This window comes from Musa acuminata, chromosome BXJ3-8 (genome assembly GCF_036884655.1).
Source record: "Musa acuminata AAA Group cultivar baxijiao chromosome BXJ3-8, Cavendish_Baxijiao_AAA, whole genome shotgun sequence".
Lineage (NCBI taxonomy): Eukaryota > Viridiplantae > Streptophyta > Magnoliopsida > Zingiberales > Musaceae > Musa > Musa acuminata.
The window spans coordinates 46259828-46277232 of NC_088356.1; the positions used below are offsets into that span (position 1 = coordinate 46259828).

Genomic DNA, 17405 nt, shown 5'->3' on the forward strand with positions numbered 1-17405 from the left:
AGGATGCTTGAAATAGTTTGATTCTAAGATATTATCAAGATTTTTTAATATATATTTTTAATAAAAATAAAATATGATGATGTCATTTAATGCAAAATTATTATTATTATAAAAATTTTTCGATAAATTACCCCATCCCAGTCCGACTATCATTAATCATCATGTATGTGCACTCTGCTGCTTGTACTTTCTGTGGTGCACACACATGGAAAGAAAGCAGTGGCAATTACATCTCTCGAGCAAAAAGTACTTGAGAATCCACCTCTTTTTCTTCTCGTTGACTAACCTTTAAGATTGTGTGATATCATGTCATATCGAGGCCATGAAGTTACATCTCAGTGTCCATGAGAGTGGCGATGATGATGCGATTAGAATGATATGTTTTGATTGACTGGTTGCAAACACTGTTTCGTTGCGATAGATTTTAATCTCAAGATCGATCAGAACTTTCTCAACTAATAATCAGCTTAGCATTTCCAAAAAATTATATGGCAATGTTTCCGATCTTAAATCTTTTGTTGTAAGTCATCACCAAACAAAACATTCAAGGTGTAAAAACTTTGTAGAATATAGATTGATATATTAGATGTAAGTTCTATACAACAACATATTTTAAGCCCTCGACTCGAAGTGAGTTGGATAGATTAATATATTTTAAATATATAAATTTAAGAATGAAGTTTTACATCTTTATTTAAGATTATTATTCTCAAGTCATATTCTAATGTTGGACAATACAAATTTACTTTTTTACTCATCATAGGTAGAGACGTGACTCTATAAAACTATGTAGAAAATGTGGAACATTGAGTTATCGTCTCGATCAAATAAAGAACATACGTCAACTCGTTCTTCATTGGATTAAATCGTAAACTCTTTCGAGTTTTGAGATAGAAGACACATCTTAAAATTTTACTTTTTAGTAATATTAGTTTTATAATTATTGGTTTGGTAAAAAATATATTCTTTTGAGATATCAAAACAAAAAAAAACAAAAATCAGTAGACCTATCTATCACTACAAACTGTGATTTGAGATAATGGGTTACTAATAATAGAGAGACTAATAAGTTAACTATAAATAACTTCACCCTTTAAGCATTTTTAGTTTATAGTTAGCGACACTTTGTAGGCCGGTCGTCACCGTGAGCCGTTTAACGTTAATTATCCGATTCCGTTACGACCACCAAAGATAACGGCCGTAGCAGGGGAGGGAAAGGGGGTAATTTGGTGAATTTGAGCGGGAGGGCATTCATTGGTGGGAGCAGCGCACCGACGTGGCGGCTTGGGGGGGTGGGTTGCTGCGGTGATCAGATAAAAAGAAACCACCCTCAACGAGGCGGAGACGCCGCGGCCAATCCCCATCCCTCCCCTCTTCCCAACAACAATATAATAATACTCTTCCAGTGATGGAGTGACGTTTTCCCAAAGCGCGCGCATGGTGCCGAGGTGGCTGTTTCGATAGAGAGCGGGACGAGGATGTGATCTCTGCCTCCGCCCGCCGAGACCCTCGCTAGGCCGTCCCCGGAACCCTCCCTGGCCCATCACGACGGGATGCCTCCTCCGGATCCCGCCGCCATGGGCCCCGGGGAGGTCGCCTCCCGCTCGCCGCTTGACAAGCCCTTCGCTGACCTCACCGACGAGGACATCGCCCAGCTCACCCGCGAGGACTGCCGCCGCTTCCTCAAAGCCAAAGGTCTGTCTCTCTCTTTCTCTCTCTCTCTCCTGCTACTTTATCGGTAAGTGGTGACTTCGGAGTAGCCGAGGGCTAATGGGCAAGTGCAGGCATGCGGCGGCCGTCGTGGAACAAGTCGCAAGCGATTCAGCAGGTTATCTCCCTCAAGGCACTTTTCGAGGGGCGGCCGGGCTGCGACGACTCCCCCGCAGGCGGAGGGATCCTTCGGAAGCTTCCCCCTGTTACTTCGGCGCCGGTGTCTCCGCCGCAGGTAGTCACTTCCCTTTGGCGAGTGCTAACGTGGCGCCCTCGTTTTGATCTCTGTCTCTTGCTGTTGCTTCTTCCAGAACTCGCCACCTCCGGCGACGGAGGAAGGCAGCGGCGGGGGCGGCAGTGGAGCGCAACCTCCGGCGAAAGAGCCCTCGCCGTACCGGAGGAAGGATCCGTTTCCCCCGCCATTCTTTGCCGGAGACCTGACCTGCAGTACCCCGATCGCCGAACTAGACCGTCCTCACCCGCCGGAGAACCGATGCTTCTCCCCCAGGTTCGTCTGCTTGCGCGCCCCAAATGGTCCCCAAACCCCCTACCGCAACCCCCGGCCACGGTGCCGCTAACATGCGCCGGGTTCTTGATCCGACGGCCGTGGGGCGTTCGTCCCCGTACTAAGTGGGCCGGTTGCCCCATTTGCTTGCATGATGGAGGACGGAACCTCCCCTGCTCGCTCTTCTCGCATACGGATTTTCCTATGCGGTGACGAACCGGCGGCCTTGATCTCGACGGCCGCGTCATGTGCTTCGGCGACGCTTTCATGCTCTCCATTTACAGGACGACGGCGGACCTACCGGGAGAGCAGATGACGATCTTCTACGACGGGATGATCAACGTGTACGATGACGTCTCGGCCGATCAGGTGAGTCGACGATCGCGAGCTCCATACCGGCACCGGGGACCGTGACGGGCGTTGCACTGACACGGCGCCGCTTTGTTCGCAGGCGAGGGCGATCATGGAGCTCGCTGCCAGCCCGGCCTGCTTCGAAGACCCGACTGATCCGCTTCCTCCGGCCCGGCGGCCGGTCTTCCGCTTGCCCCCGGGCCCCGCTCCCCCTTTCGCCCGAGCCTTCCGAATCCGGGCGACAGGTGAGACCTCCCTGTCCTCCCCCCTTTCCTCGGTCAAGCAAAGCCGCCAGATCTTGATCGGACGGTTGCCTGTGGTGCAGGCAGGATGCCCCACCGTGTGGCGGGCGGGTTGGAGGGCCGGAGGGTGCCGCGGGAAACAGAGCATGGTAAGAGAGCGGAGCAATTTACCGGGTAAACATGCGACTTTTTTGTTTGCTGGTTCATACCATCACTGATTGAGGGACAAATCTTGACCCACGCTGGGACCCATGACTGCACGGCACCGGGAGTCGTTGCCTTTACCTGGGCCCCACCTGCAGTAGTGGGTTATGCAGTCAAAATTCAATGTTGTGCATGCGAAGTAGCGTACTGCAACCAAGATGGGTTTCATGGCGGTAATGGTGGGTGCTGTGGGTGGCACAGGGCAAGCCCGGGTGCCAATTATTAATCGTGTCGGCTTTACCTGTGTCAATGGACTGGAGGCGTCGGTTCACAAGTGTCGAGTGGTCCATTGATTGGTCTCGATGCCCATTGAGATCGGATTGCCCGCCATTGCTGTGATCGTATGGTCCCGGTGTTCTTCATGGGTCCCCTGATCCAACCCACGAGAATCTCCAGTGAAGAAAGTTGGTAGTTGTTTGCAAACACCCAACCCGGTCGGACAGGTTGTGTCACAGGCCTACCAGGCTTTGATATCAAAGAACCTTTAGTTTGAGTTGTGTGTCTGGAGTTTCCTCCATGCTATTTTTCCTGATTCAGTTGGATCAGACTGTGATTCAACTGAATCAAATGGCTGTCTTTGCTGTGCATCTCATTTTTTCATTCTTTGTAGATAGATAGAATCATGTTTTCTGTAAGTCATAGGAACATTCAGAATCTTTACATTCACTGTTTTTGTCACGTATAGCTACTGATGCGAATTTGAGTGTTCAGAATCTTCTAATCTAACCCTTGAAATTTTCTAACCCATTAGTTCACCTACCTAAAAGGTGATTTACGTGAACCCATATAAAACCGAGCTATGAGAACGTTGTATATATCGGGTTCGTGAAATAAATTTGTCTATCCTGTATGAGTAACTGAAACTTGAATGTAGAAGTTGGCCGTCAATGCATGATCTATGATCCCAGGTTTTTATTGGCTGTAAACACAATTAGGCTTAATGATTACTTGCTGAATCTTGCTCAGGTATTTAATTGTTTATTCTCACAGCCTTTACAAAATACTATGATATTGACTATGACCATAGATATGTAAGCACGAAGGCAGTTCATAGTGGATTTGTTCATTTTAGCTTCATAATGGCAACCTAGTCAATCAATCTAAGTCTATCTATTTTTTCCATGGACTAATGCTGGTTTTCACTTGGCAGAAGTTCCAACAAGTAGAAAAGCATCATTGCAAAGGTACTTGGAGAAAAGGAAAGATAGGTATGACCTTTTGTCTTCAGAAATGATAAAACAGTGCCTATAAGCCATATTACAATCTTTGGTGAGAAATACATTCCATCATTGTTTTTTCTTCTATGAAGGTTTAAGGGCAAAAAGATCCTCGGAGGTTCAACTTCTTCCGATATGGAGATGATGTACATTAGCCAAAAGTTGAGATGCCTGAACCATAGTGAGCTCCCGAACCTGAATGAAACAAGCTTCCCTTCTCTGTCCCAGCCACCTCAATCACCAGCAAGGTGCAGCTCGGCAGAAAACCAAAGTGGAGAGAAATATTTCATCGATCTCAATGATGACAGTGAGTGAAGCTCTTATTAGTTGTTCAATTATCACAATTCTCAATTTCACTTTTGGTATGAAATTATATCTTACATATTTCATAAGATGCATGTACTTATCCAACAACTGTTTAGCAAGTCTCATCTATTTCTGGGTCTCTCTTACCCCAAAGGTCAACAAACAGAAATTATGTTTTGCATATCTTTATTTCTTTTTCTGCTTGAAATATATTAAAACTTGCTTACATATTTTCATGTACTTTGTTTTTAATTTTCTTTACATCTATTGATTAGTGGTGCTAGGATAGACAAAGGAAGATTGAGGGAACTGGTTGGGGAGGCAAAAAGATCAGATAGATACCCTATAATTGATTGGTGTCATATACGGTTCATCGGACTTAATTCTTTGCCCTAAACAACGGGATAAGCCGAAAGAAGAGCATGCATCGCACGTCATTACATTTTCCGATCAATCACATCTTAGTTATTTTCCTAGTACAGCATCTATGATGATGGTCCAGCTTGGAGTTAATTCTGTACACACAAATTTGGTTGGTGTTACTACTATTGGTTTAGTGTTGCATGATTGCGACTCTGATATATTTGTATCTCAATTTCTTAACAGGCGGCGGAATTTAAGATTGTTGGATGACCACCAAACGGGTCCCAGGAGCTGAGAGACCCTGGTTCTGTGGCTTCCTGCCCTGGGTTTTGATATATCCAAGAATCTTGGCTTGTATACTTTTGCAATGGCAGCCATGCTTGGCAATTAATAATGTTTCAAGATGCCAACCCCATGGATGAGATTGAAGACTCAAACAGAAGCTCTGATTTGCCCTGCTCCTCATTCGTACATCAAGCAATTTGCATGTGTAAGATCAGCCTTCCAGTTTCTTATGGCAGTGCAGCCCATCAGAGGACAGTCAAAATCCAGATCATTATTCTCTTCATGATCACAGCCGCCAGGTGAAGGTAATTACAGTCCGATGATCCTATTTGACCGGAAAGAACAGATCATGTATCCTTTTGTTGGAAGTTCATGTACTAAAAAGACTAACACAAACTCTTGCGGTACTTGCTACAAGTCCTCTGGAGGTTGCGGCTACCTTCGAGTCACGAAGGCTTTTCTCTCGAGGGATGCTTGGGTATGTATTGGATACCTTCAATCCAAACAGCTATTTCGTAGGACTGGTCGTACGCTGAGATTCTTTTTATTCTTTTATGATTCCTTAGAGATTCTTTTTCACGTCACTTCAATTTCACAGGAAACATCAATCGAATGTGATGATTGATGCAGTACAAGTCCTTCTTCACCCACTCGATGTATATATCGCCTTCAGTTTCTCAAGGAAGTAAGCTCGAGCGCGCAGTGAAAGAGGGGATTACTGCTATCTGTAGAAACTCACCAAATCTGTAAATGAGGCATCACAGAACTTAAAAAAGGCAAATTCCAATTAAAACAGTTCAATCACATCTAGTTCTTTTGTTTTGTGCCCATGGCAACTTGCAACCTGAGCATTGTAGCATTATCACCTTCATAAAGAGGGAACTCCGAACTACAAGCTTTTGAGCAGTTAGTTTTAGTATTTTCTCTTCTTTGGGAAAACACAAAAAGAAAAAAGGGGGGAAACAACCATAAAAAAGAATCAAGAAAATAAATGAAACGTCTTCAGGGATGCCGATCGAATCACACCCCCCGAGTCCAACAAAGACTCCGCGAGGGCACGAAACTAACGTGTTCCCTCTATTGCATCGTTCTACGTGGCACGATCCAATATGGTCAATCGTCATCGTGGATATTTTAACGGACAGAAAATCGAGCGTCTCTGTAGTTAATCCATGACCGACGGAACATATGCGTCCCGGCTTCATCTATATAAACCCTTATGCAGTCCCCAGCACGCCAGGAAGATACAGCGAAGCGCAGAGCGTTTCGAGTGATCCTACTTTCTTAACTAATCTTTCCGTTTCTGATTCTTGATTTGTTCTTCTTCTTTTTGGTTTCTAGGAGTAAACCGACTCTGCAAGAGGTGCGCAGTCTCAATCACGATTCCGATATGTTCAGAGAGGATCTCAGTTTCTTTATTCTTATTTTTCGAATTGTTTATAGGTTTTTGAAGTCTGAGACATGTTACGGGAGAAACATCCAATGTTCGCATGGAATTTTCTTGTCTGTATTTGGTGTTAGGTTTCTTTCTAGTTGATGCCACTTTCTGTGCAGATACTGGCCGATCGGCCAACTTTTCTGTTCCCTGATTTTTTATGATCCTAAGTTGAGTAGATCTGCCAAAGGTTTTGGGCCGTTCGCCTATTTTCCTGTTGGTTCACATTGCTTGCTCGTTACTTTTAGCGATTGGATCGGTTATCTTTCCATCCATGAGTCTTCCTGACAGTTTCTTGATGTAGATCAAATATTTTATGCTCATAGAAATTGTTGATGTGCAGCATATACCAACTAAGTGCTTTAACAATTTGGATTATAGAGTTTGTGCATTCTCTCGCATGAATTAGTTAAAACATAGAAATTTGTTCTCTATAATGAAAATATATCAATGTAGCTGACTCCAAATAGTTGGGATATTATGGTTGACTTGTTATTTTTGTATGGGCGTGTATGTATATGTGTACGTGTGTATATACACACCGAAAAATGAACAAAGGAAAGAAGGGAAATAAAATATGGGAGCAATGCGAGAAAGCAAACTCAACAAGCTACTATTCCCAAAAAAATATATTATAATTTAAGAGATAGATAACTACAGTTGAATAGAGTCGAGTGAAATTTTAATTGCTATACTTCATAGGTGGATATGCTTGCGTCCTCAATTTTTGAACAGTTTTCTTTGGATGGAAATATCAGGGATAACTCTTGTTTTTCCTTTAGATCAATCATTTTGAATAATCCATTCTCCTTTTTTGTTAACAATGAATTTTCTCTGATCTATGTTTGTAGTGGTTGCACTTACCACTTTCTGGAATCAAATCACAAAATGAATTCTTAGTAGTTAATAACCAATTTCTCTTCTCCATTTGTTATAGGGTCACAAGGAAGAAGTTCTCCAAGCATGGTGTATGGATGACAGTGAGGAAGACCAGAGGCAAACTTGCAGGTTGTGTGATTTGATGGCAGTGGTCCAAGGCACAATCACAGTAATGTGTTCACTCTATAAGTGCTTGCAAGGTCGGGAAACAACAGATTATGCTTGTTTCATTTTGGACAGCTTGGAAGATGATTGATTGAAAGAATGGGATCTTTCTTGGAGTCCTATAGCTTTCACACATAGATGCAAAGTGCTGTTGTCCATAGAATTCAGGTGAGTCTCCAAGGAAACACATTACTATTTAGTTTTGTTTGCCTAAGAATTAATTCTCGTTATTCTGCTGTGTATCCCATGAGGCTGCAGCCCATATTGTTGGTTCATGGTATAGTTCTTTTGTCTCTGCTGTCAAATTTCATATATGTTGAAGGTAAATCCATTTAAAATCTCTCATAGTGATGCAGAAATTGAGGCTCTGTTTAACAGGCAGGCTATGGAGAGAAGAGAAGGGATTGTAAAAAGATGAGAAGATGGAGGGAGAAGCTAAGAGGACAAAAAGGTAATCGCATTTGCTTTGCCATGTTATTGAACCCCCTGCCTGTTCATTTATAATCTTAAGCTTAAAAATAGAGCAGGATAAATTCATTGGTTTCCTTTCCAAGCAGGCTGCAGTGATGGCTCATTCAGTGAATGTGTCTTGAAGAAATAAAATCATTCATTGCCTCTCAGGACCAACGGATTTATGCAAACACACCATCATTCTGAAAGTTTATTCAGTTTTTGACAGGACTGGTAGGAGCAAGTGTGATCAGCTGAGAAAGTCTTATCTGCTAGAGAACTTGAGTGCTTTCTTCACTGACATTTCCTCAGCTGATTTATTCAAGTGGGGTGGCAGGAAGTGGTGTATTAGCAAACTTCCATGAGCAACTGGTGAAGAGCTCGATGTCCCTCTCCCCACCAATCTCATCCACCGGCATCGCATCAGAAACCTCTTTCAACTCCTCTTCACTTAGCTTCACATCAAGGGAGGCGATATTGGCATCCAGGTGCTTAACCTTTGTCGTACCTACAACAAGATGGAAAAAGAAAGGTTGGATGCTAGCATCAGTTGTTGATGATGATGGTGTGCATTGCAGCATTCACAGAAAGTGGACGACATACCTGGAATAGGCACCACGTCTTCTCCTTGGTGGAGAACCCAAGCCAGAGCTAGCTGGGGGGGAGTGCACCCGTGCTTCTCAGCCAGTTTGGTGACTCGCACGAACAGTTTCTTATTCTTGTCAGCATTCTCCCCATTGAACCTGGGATTGAGGGCCTGTTCGTAGGCAAAAGGATCAGCTCAAAAGGCGAGGCTTTGTAGCTGAAAGAAGAGAATAAAATTACTGGGATGGGCTTCGAAGACTAGTACAATACCACTATGCTCCCTTCAGGTAATCCTTCTGTGCCTGCTCTTCCAGCAAAGAAACCGTGTCCAAGAGGGCTATATGCAATTACTCCAATACCAAGCTCTCTGCATGGGAAATGGGTAGCTTATGCATCATAAAAAATATTTTAGAGCCTTGAAGTTGTGTGTTCGTATGAATGAAGCAAAATATGCTTTAGAAGCTTTAAATATCGGCTACAAAAATAATAGAGAGAGAAGATGAAGGTCTGGCACACAGTAGCGATTATATATCAGTAAGTAGGTCGTGTATCGAAAGCAGTTAGAGTTCGACAGAAGAAACCGGCAAAGGGGAATTATCTCATCCTCTATATCACGAGTCCACAGCGACCACTCCATCTGCACAGCAGAGATGGGATGCACAGCATGCGCACGCCTTATCGTGTCGGGACTTGCTTCGCACAGGCCGATGTACTTGATCTTCCCTTCCTCCACTAATTTCTTGAGTTCATGCATCTGCCTCGGCGAACAAGGTAATCAGCTTGATGATGACTAAGAAGAGTGGTAAAGATGAAGTCAGCAGTTAATACTCACAGTATGCTCTATCGGCACTGTTGTGTCCACTCGGTGAGGAAAGTACAGATCGATGTAATCAACACCGAGGCGTTGGAGACTGCCTTCACAGCATTTGCGAGCATATTCCGGCAAGCCATTGATCAGCAGCCGTCCGTCCTGGAAACCAGCAATGCCGAACTTGCTTGCTATCTGCACTTTTTCTCTTGGCAGATGCTTCAGAGCCTTCAGTTTTCGGACACAAGAGTTAAGAGTTTACAATAACTCCTCTTAGTTACAGTATTTGCTAAACTATTTGTGTTTATGATACCTTAACAATCACAGTTTTTTTTTTTTGTTCATGTAGATTAGCCATATAACTGGCAAAATCGTAGCAGCAGTTCAATAATGTATGCATGCTAAACTCGTCTCATGGCATGATCAAGCACTTGAGATGGGAGACAGACCTGCCCAATAAGGTTTTCATTGTGTCCGTTGCCATAGGCATCAGAAGTGTCGAAGAACGTCACCCCGTTATGGAAGGCATCAATGACGATGGCAGCACCTTCTTCGTAGGACAGAGGATCGTTGAATATCCCTGAGAGACCCGAGCAACCAAAACCCAACTTTGAAACCTGTTAAAAAGACGGAACAACACGGAGCATTACTACAAGTCTACAAGACTGCTTGAAGGTTGAAACATGTGAGAATCCTTCATTGTGAGGCACTTTGAAGGGATGTTTTTAGAAACTTGATGCTGCAAATGTTGGAGTTCAATGAAATACAAGCAAGCTTTACAGGGAGCTCCCAGCAGCATATCAAGTACAGAGGACACGAGGGGGTTCCAAAGCAAGGATGTGAAGCCCCTCTTCCACATCCTGTTTTCGTCGACAGTAAGTTCCTCCTGACATCCATGTTCTAAGAAGTTTCATGCAAGCATGGAAACTTGGCACAAAGCGAATGAAGGGATCCAAGTGCCTTTGGGCCTACCTTAACAAAAAGGTGTAAGACATGAAAGTTTTCACATGTCGATAGGACACAAGAGTACAAACTAACTGAAGGGTGCTATGCTTCTTCAGCCCTTCAGGGCCGAAGCACAACTGGAGTCTGAGGCTTCATGTGTTGGAGAAACAACACAATGGTGCATACCAACCCGATGATGTTTCTTCTCAAGGCCTACCTCCAGTCCTTGTGTCCCAAGCTTCACTTTTGGGACTCGAGTCCGCTGTTGTGCCTTCTGCTCCATGCTGTCCCGTCCTCGAGGCTGCCGCTTGCTGTAACTGACGCCGTCAAGATTTCTGAGCTCTACAGAAAGTAAATGATCCATCCATGTCGGGCGTTGCTACTTATAACCAGAAAGCAATGGAGTTCCTGCATCCACTTTGCTAAAAGTGAGTTTCGGTTTGAAAGGTTGTTGTGGTGGTAGCTGAAATGTGTTTCATTCTCTCACCTACTGCTCTCCCTGAACCATTCATCTTCCTTGCAGCACTCATAGTTACTGAGAACATTTTAGAGAGAGAGAGAGAGAGAGAGAGAGAGAGGGTGATGGGCCAGTGCATAGTTTATATTCGGTAGATCACGTTGTGTGCAAACTGGTTGGTTTAGCTACTCGCAAGCTCTTCTTGGCCTTTAGCCTGAGCTCAGGAATATTTCATGTGGACAACAGTAACTAAATTCCGAGGTGGCGACCACTTCAAGAGTTCTGCGTAATTGGTCAAACCTACGAGGATTTTGTCCTCGTTATGGTTGATGTGTTACGGACGATGGCGAATATGAGACGATTCCTGCTTCCATCACCGGTTAGGCAGCACTGATAACAACACTTTTTCTTTTTCCCTTTAACGGGTTAAACATTTTGATAATATGTTTATATATATATTTTCCTTATATGTATATATCGTTGTTTTCATTTGATGATATAAAAGATGTCTTCCACGAACAGTTTTTTTAAATGTATTGTTACTCTCTATCCACGCTACTTAAATCAATAATCAATAATTGAGATTCGATTTATTAATTTTTTTTATAATAAATAGTTATATATATATAACTATATAACTATACATATATATATGTATGTATATATATATATGTGTGTATATATATATGTATATATATATATATGTATATGTATATATGTATATATATATATATGTATATGTATATATATATATATATATATACATATATATATATATATACATATATATACATATATACATATATATATATATACACATATATACGTATATATACACATATATACGTATATATACACATATATGCGTATATATACACATATATACGTATATATACACATATATACGTATATATACACATATATACGTATATATATACACATATATACGTATATATACACATATATATGTATATATACACATATATATGTATATATACATATATATATATATATATATACATATATATATACATATATATGTATATATATATACATATATATGTATATATATATACATATATATGTATATATATATATATACATATACATATATATATATATATACATATATATATATATATATACATATATATATATATATACATATATATACATATATATATATATATATATATATATATATATACATATATACATATATACATATATATATATATATATATACATATATATATATCTGTGTGTGTGCGTGATTTAAGCTTTGACTGGAATCGTGTCCGAACGGATTCACTTAATTACGAGAGCCAAAAGAATGTAAAGAAGTGGTCACAAGTGACTGTACCCCGCACCCGCACCCCCCCCCCCACCCACCCCCCACACCAAACCCCGCCCCCGCTGCCTTACAAATGAGGTGCTCGTCTCATTAGATATGTGGTGAAGGCGATCACACTATTTTTTAGCTTTGGATTGGTCTTATGAGCTCTCTCATTTGTCCAACTTGGTGGCAGGATTTGGTGGAAATGTGACGATAACACCAGCATCATCAGTGCACAGAATTGCTTAGTATAATTCTATGTGACTGAATTGCCTCAACTTTTATTACGTAACAAATGTTGAATTATTTACGGTCCAATTGTGATGACTCTTGCATAGGTTAAAAAATAAATTGAAAAAAAATCTCGGATCAAAATATATTTTTTATTAATATTTAGTTTGTACAAAACCATTAGGACTACAGATCATGAGATTTATATTATGTATTATGACTTTTTTGTGCTTAAATTAAATGATATCATGCGATATCAAAAATCATGATTTAGGAGGACATAATTTTTCATTAGTGAATTTTGATTCTCTTATCATCGATTAAAGAATTATGATTATATTGTTTCACGATGAATTCAGTTGCAAAATAATCATTTAAGTCCTACCATTGAATATGACTTTTTAAGTTGTCCCGATATGTCTATGATTCACAGTTATTTATTTATTTATTTATTTTAATGTCACGAAACCATAATATATCGATTAAGATGTTTAAATATCAACAAATTAAATCTTGATTCGGACGTGCCAAATAATACATATTTATGATTATGAATGCATCCAAATTCGATGGTCCGATTTGGGCATGCCACGTAAAATATCACTTAGCTATCATTTTGTTTAGGATGGTCGCTTCAGTAAGCGACTACAGTCTTCGTCATCGATGCATTCCGAGTGCATCCTTCTTTTTAAATGCATACATAAACTAATGAAATCATTGGAAGTGACTCATTTATCGATTCATTTCTATCGATCTGGCCAAGCCTCAGCATCCCGTCATTGGTTGATTCGTACCACCAATTATATAGAATATTCAGCTAAAAACATTATATAAAGTCATATAAAAAACATAGGAATATCTTTAATATCAATGATGATGATCAGTTTGTTCATAACAATAAAAGAATTTTATCAAATATAAGTAGAATAAAACGAGAGATTTCCAGGCATCCATCCTATTCACAAAATAATTTTCTTTTTACAGCCAATCAACCAGTTTGCAATTCCATGACTATGGAAGTTTGTCCATATAAATCTTTAAACCCTGAGCAACCTCTTTTCTCGAGTCTTGTTTTCCTGCATTCTAAAACACACTGTATCAACTTAGTTTTGAACTGATCAATCGTGTAGCCAACATCTTCAAACCCCTATTTGGAGAGAGAAACCGACTAAAACATGTTTCTGCTTACTTGGAGGAGACTGAAAATGCTCGGTCCAGTACATGAAGATATGACATGAAAAATAGATGGAGAAAAAGGAGGCAGAAGCTGCAAACCCAGAGCTCAGTCCAAAGCAGATATGATGTCAAACTGGAATGTGCCCAGATGAATGAAAAAAGCTACTTCCAGCCTGGTATATGATACCAAACTAGATCCAGAGAATGTGTACTCACTCATATGATCCATCATCAGGAATCGCAAACCTACAATTTACCAAATCTAAATACAAGACTATCATCAGACTAATCACAGCATGGAAAATGGGTGAGAACTGCTACTGTGAATAACTGAGAACTGATACAGGATCTGCACATAGGGGGTTCAATTGCATAAACTTTCTGTACATTGACACCATCCAATAGAATGTGAAATTTACATGTATTATTTGGAAGCTCTATGTCCCAGACAGAAACTTATACAGGAAACCTTCCAATCAATGTCACATCTGATTTAATACCTACGAAAGATTTTGAAATTGAATGAACTATCATTAAGAAAATTTCACTGGGAATTGAGTTGACATGTCACCAAGAAGATTACCATCATGGAGTATCGGTGAAACTCGGGTAACAAAACAAACAACACCTAAGTCAAACTCGTGGCCACTGAGGACTGACTACCTGCAGAAACCAAAATGATGGCATCAGAAAATTTAAATCACAATTTTCCAGATCCTCAAGTAATCAAAGCCAGACAAGCGAAGAAGGAAATTTGTTGGTTTGATTACATGTGTTTCTAACACCAACAGATGCATAGTATTCACAACACTATAATGTGCATTAGAGCGGCAATGATAAAACACTGATCTGGGACAGAAGTTGAAGAGCACCCACAGACCTCTAGCGTGCTGAAAACTAATCTCATCCGACTTGCTACAACAGATGGTTCCTCAGAACTGCCCATTACCACCATTTGTTCTAGCTGCAAAGTCTTCACTGGTAACCTGTGCTAGCATATAAAAATAAAAACGTAAAACACAGATCAACACAACTCAATTTACATACTTTGGTGACGTTAAAGACACAAAATTCATTAAATGACATAAAGCATTAACAAGAATGATCCCATTCTATAGGCATTTTATCAAACATAATAGTGTCAGGATGATTATATGAAAACTAATTATTTAGTATTAGCATATACATGTGTTCATACGACATTCAAGGATAATATTGAGAAAAAGCTTTATGTCGTCTATTTTGTAATTGACCAAAAGAAAACTAATTAACATTGAGACCCTCTGGTAATGCAATGTTAGTACAATGATGAACTGTATCTTTAAAAAAGCCTCTTTTTTATTTGATTATTATGTTGACAGTATGTTATAGAAGAAGATGAAGAAAAAAAATAGAATAGATCTTGTCAAATACTCACCATGCCATTCCCCTTGTATAATAAGCATTTGCAATGATAGCACAAAATCCTTTCCATTGATGCATGGTTTCAGCTGACACTGGCGGCGTAGATGACCACCTGACAACTGTGGGTTGTGGCGTGCACAGGATCGTGATAAATACAATACTCAACCATAAAATGCACTCATTGACCTATATCAAACAATTAACGTGAAAATTAAAATTCTTAAAATTTTGTCACACACTATAAATAGCTAATAAAAAAGAATGAAGCCAGCTTATTTTTAGGCCATCACCTACTATAATGATGATGACAACAACATTGATAAGCTATTGATCTCTACCGAGAGAGTTACACTAGTCAAACTAAGGGCAATCAAAGTCCTTGAAATTGTATTTATGAAAGACTGCTTGGTCTTCCTTTGTCTCTCCTCGGACTATTAATCTGAATAACTCTCCTTGCCAAAGTACAGTTGCAGATTCCCTTCAGAAACGTCCAAGACATCTTCAAAATTTTCATCATTTTGTTTTTACTTGTCATTTCCTTTAGTTTTTCATGTATGCAAACATTCCTTATTCTGTCTTTTAAAATAAACTCATAATTCATCTCACCATCCTCATTTCAGCGAAAAATGAATTTGTTTAGATAAAATATTCCCTAAACATCTTAGGCCATAAAGCGTACTGACTTATACCAGTATTATAAATTTTTCTTTAGATCTAACAGCCATACAACAGTCAGAATGCCCTTCTTTAGATCCTATTCGCAAGCTCATCCAGGGTGTCTAAAACTTCTGCATTTTGGACCTTCTCATCTCTCAATTCTACCTTGAATTGTCTTCTTGTTCTGCTAAAGTTGCATATTATATATTTGGTCTACTTAATTCAAAATATCTAATTTTAAACTTGTCTCCACGATTCAGGTTTAAAACTTAAACTAACTTCGCTAGCATCACTCACAACAATATCATGTTAATCCAATACACCATGAAAATTCATACTTCATCTGCCGAGTAAATTCATCTATTACAAAATATGTCAGTCCTTGAGAAATCATAATTGCCTCTCTGGACTCTCTTCTTGTACTAAACTAGTGGCTACGCTTATTCAGATGTCTTATAAGGTATAACTATTAGAAGCCTATTATTTTCCTAAATTACAGCATTTTTTTAGAAATTTTATTGTAAGTGTTTCATGAGTCAATAAAAACCAATATGCATGCCTTTTTTCTCCTCTCTAAATTCTTCATTAATAGGTCAATAAGGAAATAATTTGTATGAATTATCTTTATAGTATAAATACTAAACTAATTTCCAAAGATGCTTGCTTTTTATTCTAATCTCGATTCAATTGCCCTCTCCTAAAGTTTCATGATAATTCATTAGTTAAACTATCTGATGGTTTGAACTTTTTATTCATTAGTACTAAGAATTGAGCTAACCTTCGGTACTTATTTGATTTTCATATTTTGGTGCAACCTAATCTCTGCAACTCTTCCAAGCCTCAATAAAGATGTCATCGTGCCCTATAAACTTCACATTGTTTTGTAACATTTCTTTCAATTTCCCCCAATCATATTATTATATTCTATCTCCATAACCAATAATCTTTAAGCAGTTCACTGAAAAATTTAGAAAAATAACTATATCATGTTAAAGCACTAATTTAATTTACAAATTGTATGGTTCAAAATTCAAATATTACCTAAACCACTAATCCATATTTCTCTAATTTTGTAAACTTATATATGCCTTTTTCTGAGTATTTTGTCCATATCTCACAGTAAAGAACATCTGGCTGCTTCAATTGTATACACTTTTTGGTTAATGTGGAAGGCCCAGAATGAAATTATATTCCAATCCAAGAAAGGCACCCCTTTGGGGATCTTTCTCAAAGCTCTTGCTTTCTTTGCTATACTTGGAGAGATGTCTGAGGGGATCAATAACTCGATCAATCAGATCCTGGTTAGATGGAGTCACCCCCCCCCCCCTCCTGGCTGGTACAAGCTCAACTTGGATGGCTCCTTGTCTAAGCAATCGAGGAGGGGGGGGCGCGGGGGAATTGGCTTTCTACTTAGAACTGATTATGGGCAATGTATTCTTGCAGTTGGGAGGCTTTGTATGAGGAAAGACAGCCTTTATTCTGAGTTAAATGCTATATCGGAAGGGCTAAGGAGTGCTGCTCGAGAGGGGGTGCAGAAATTATAAATAGAAATGGATGCTGAGGTTGCTATCCAAATTTTGAAAAAGGAATTTGTCTCACCAAGGATTACTGCCAACCTTGTGCAAGATATTTTTTACCATATGAACACATTTACAGATGTAATGGTATCTCATGTATTTACAGATATTTTTTAA

The 17405-nt window shown here is 39.8% G+C and overlaps 3 protein-coding genes and 1 long non-coding RNA gene across 10 annotated transcripts in view; 2 read left to right on the plus strand and 2 right to left on the minus strand.

Annotated features, from left to right (window-relative positions):
• The first annotated feature begins 1250 nt into the window (after positions 1–1250).
• On the plus strand, positions 1251–5987 carry LOC135644816 (protein TIFY 4B-like). 3 transcript variants are annotated; one of them, XR_010498600.1, is made up of 11 exons: positions 1251–1695; positions 1785–1945; positions 2022–2218; positions 2500–2584; positions 2667–2811; positions 2892–2957; positions 4163–4220; positions 4322–4536; positions 5142–5488; positions 5602–5661; positions 5782–5987. XR_010498600.1 is itself a non-coding variant. In XM_065162733.1 (9 exons), the coding sequence occupies exons 1-9, from the start codon at positions 1554–1556 to the stop codon at positions 5153–5155; spliced, it is 1083 nt and encodes a 360-aa protein (XP_065018805.1). In that variant the 5' UTR covers positions 1251–1553; the 3' UTR covers positions 5156–5701. The 3 variants fall into 3 exon arrangements, 1 of the variants encoding a protein (XP_065018805.1); XR_010498599.1 differs by having other exon boundaries at positions 5142–5661; XM_065162733.1 differs by lacking the exon at positions 5782–5987 and having other exon boundaries at positions 5142–5701.
• Positions 5988–6439: 452 nt separating this feature from the next.
• Positions 6440–8347, plus strand: LOC135644976 (uncharacterized). The gene is made up of 4 exons (XR_010498640.1): positions 6440–6546; positions 7556–7830; positions 8041–8113; positions 8220–8347. It is a non-coding gene; the product is annotated as an uncharacterized LOC135644976 (long non-coding RNA).
• On the minus strand, positions 8252–10829 carry LOC135644975 (perakine reductase-like). 2 transcript variants are annotated; one of them, XM_065162979.1, is made up of 7 exons: positions 10668–10829; positions 9955–10122; positions 9530–9733; positions 9279–9451; positions 8968–9064; positions 8716–8869; positions 8252–8620 (listed from the first exon to the last, which is right to left on the minus strand). In XM_065162979.1, the coding sequence occupies exons 1-7, from the start codon at positions 10812–10814 to the stop codon at positions 8430–8432; spliced, it is 1134 nt and encodes a 377-aa protein (XP_065019051.1). In that variant the 5' UTR covers positions 10815–10829; the 3' UTR covers positions 8252–8429. The 2 variants fall into 2 exon arrangements, with proteins under 2 accessions (XP_065019051.1, XP_065019050.1); XM_065162978.1 differs by having other exon boundaries at positions 10641–10829.
• A 3171-nt stretch (positions 10830–14000) lies between these two features.
• LOC135580878 (uncharacterized) overlaps positions 14001–17405 on the minus strand; it is a 6061-nt gene continuing 2656 nt past the window's right edge. For 2 of the 4 annotated variants that reach the window (XM_065161446.1, XM_065161447.1), the window contains exons 5-7: positions 15068–15240; positions 14531–14636; positions 14001–14313 (exon numbers count right to left, since the gene is read on the minus strand). In XM_065161446.1, coding sequence (XP_065017518.1) covers positions 14284–14313; positions 14531–14636; positions 15068–15240 — 309 coding nt within the window. In that variant the 3' untranslated portion in view covers positions 14001–14283. Of the gene's footprint in view, positions 14314–14530; positions 14642–15067; positions 15241–17405 lie in introns of those variants that run through there. The other 2 variants (XR_010498416.1, XM_065161448.1) reach the window with 2 other exon arrangements.